This window comes from Corapipo altera, unplaced genomic scaffold (assembly GCF_003945725.1).
Source record: "Corapipo altera isolate COAL_440 unplaced genomic scaffold, ASM394572v1 120617, whole genome shotgun sequence".
NCBI classification, from domain to species: Eukaryota; Metazoa; Chordata; class Aves; order Passeriformes; family Pipridae; genus Corapipo; species Corapipo altera.
This window is the reverse complement of record NW_020889602.1, coordinates 1-2,046: the sequence shown is the minus strand read 5'-3', so window position 1 is coordinate 2,046 and position 2,046 is coordinate 1. Positions and strand designations below refer to the sequence as shown.

The 2,046-nt window shown below is 63.2% G+C and overlaps 1 protein-coding gene across 1 annotated transcript; it reads left to right on the top strand.

The window, feature by feature from the left end:
* Window positions 1–177: 177 nt before the first annotated feature.
* On the top strand, window positions 178–1,871 carry LOC113942252 (alpha-actinin-4-like; the record flags this gene model as incomplete). Its single annotated transcript, XM_027633384.1, has 4 exons — window positions 178–328; window positions 575–683; window positions 768–908; window positions 1,614–1,871. Coding segments are annotated over 4 exons (659 nt in total), but the record flags the coding sequence as incomplete, so codon positions are not given.
* Window positions 1,872–2,046: the final 175 nt, after the last annotated feature.

The following is a 2,046-nucleotide window of genomic DNA, read 5'->3' as shown; positions in this document are numbered from 1 at the left end:
CACAGGGGGGCTCAAGGGGGTTCAGGGAGTGGCACAGGGGGCTCAGGGGTTGGCACAGGGGGCTCAGGGCTCTCAGGTGCCCTCTCACCTGTGCCCAGGTAAGGAGGTGGCCCAGGGGGGTTCAGGGGGTGGCCCAGGGGGTTCAGGGGTTTCAGGTGCCCTCTCACCTGTGCCCAGGTAAGGAGGTGGCCCTCAGGGACCGGGACTACGGCTCAGCCTCCCTGGCCCAGGTCCGGGCCCTGCTCCGCAAACACGAGGCCTTCGAGTCCGACCTGGCGGCGCATCAGGACCGGGTGGAGCAGATCGCAGCCATCGCCCAGGAGCTCAAGTATGGGAGACCCCAAAACCCCCCAAAATAACCCCAAAATATCCCCAAATCACCCCTCGAGCAGATCGTGGCCATCCCCCAATAACTGAAGTATGGGAGACCCCAAAACCCCCCAAAATAACCCCAAAATATCCCCGTATCACCCTCCGAGCAGATCACAGCCATCTCCCAACAACTGAACTCTGATAACCCCAAACCAGCCCCAAATAATCCCAAAATGACCCCAAATCCCCCCCGTCCCCCCAGCGAGCTGGATTACTACGACTCCCCGAGCGTGAATTCCCGGTGCCAGCGGATCTGCGACCAGTGGGACCTGCTGGGCTCCCTCACCCACAGCCGCCGGGACGCCCTGGAGGTGAGGGGGGAACCCCCTGGATGGGAGGGACCCCCGGAGGGATCCCAACCCCGATCCCAACCCCGATCCCAACCCCGATCCCAGAAAACGGAGAAGCAGCTGGAGACGATCGACGAGCTGCACCTGGAGTACGCCAAGCGCGCGGCGCCCTTCAACAACTGGATGGAGAGCGCCATGGAGGACCTGCAGGACATGTTCATCGTCCACACCATCGAGGAGATCCAGGTGGGAACCCCGGAATTCCGTGGGAGTGGCCGGAGTCTCCCACAGGCACAGCCCGGAACGCCTCAAAGATGGACAAAATGGCCCCAGAATGGCCAAAGGGGCCCCCAAAAATGGCCCTTTCCGAGTGTTTTCAGGCTTGGGGAGAGCTGGGTGGGAACCCGGGAATTCCGTGGGAACGGATGGAGTCTCCTGCAGGAATGGCCCCAGAAATGCCCTTCCTGGGGCCGGGGTCCATCTCAGCCCGGGTCCATCCCGATCCCAGCTCCATCCCCATCCCAGACTGGGTCCGTTGGAGGGCTGGCCCAGTGCCGGCTCCGTGTCCATGGTGGTTCCCGGTGCTGATCCTGGTTCTGGGTGCTGATCCCGGTTCCAGGTGCTGATTCCACCCTGGTTCCCGGTGCTGATCCCAGTTCTGGGTGCTGATCCCAGTTCTGGGTGCTGATGCCGCCCTGGTTCCCGGTGCTGATCCCACTGTTCCCGGGTCCATGTCCGTGATGGTTCCTGGTGCTGATCCCACTGTTCCCGGGTCCATGTCCGTGATGGTTCCTGGTGCCGATCCCACCCTGGTTCCCGGTGCTGATCCTGGTTCTGGGTGCTGATCCCGGTTCCTGGTGCTGATCCTGGTTCCCGGTGCCGATCCCACCCTGGTTCTGGGTGCCGATCCCGGTTCCCGGTGCTGATCCCGCCGTTCCGGGTGTGTCCCAGGGCCTCATCGCCGCCCACGACCAGTTCAAGTCGACGCTGCCGGAGGCGGACAAGGAGCGGGAGGCGATCCTGGGCATCCAGCGGGAAGCGCAGCGGATCGCGGAGCTGCACGGGATCCAACTGCCCGCCGGGAACCCCTACACCTCCGTCACCCCCCAGCTCATCAACTCCAAGTGGGAGCGGGTGCGGACACCGGGATGGGCCCGCGGGGAGTCCCACACCCCTCCCGCCCTCAGCCGGCCCCGGATCTGCTCCTGAATCCCTCAGTTCCTAAATCTGCTCCTGGATCCGCTCCTGAATCCCTCCATTCCCAAATCTGTTCCTGGATCCATTCCTGAATCCCTCCATTCCCAAATCTGCTCCTGGATCCGCTCCTGAATCCCTCCATTCCTAAATCTGCTCCTGAATCCCTCCATTCCCAAATCTGCTCCTG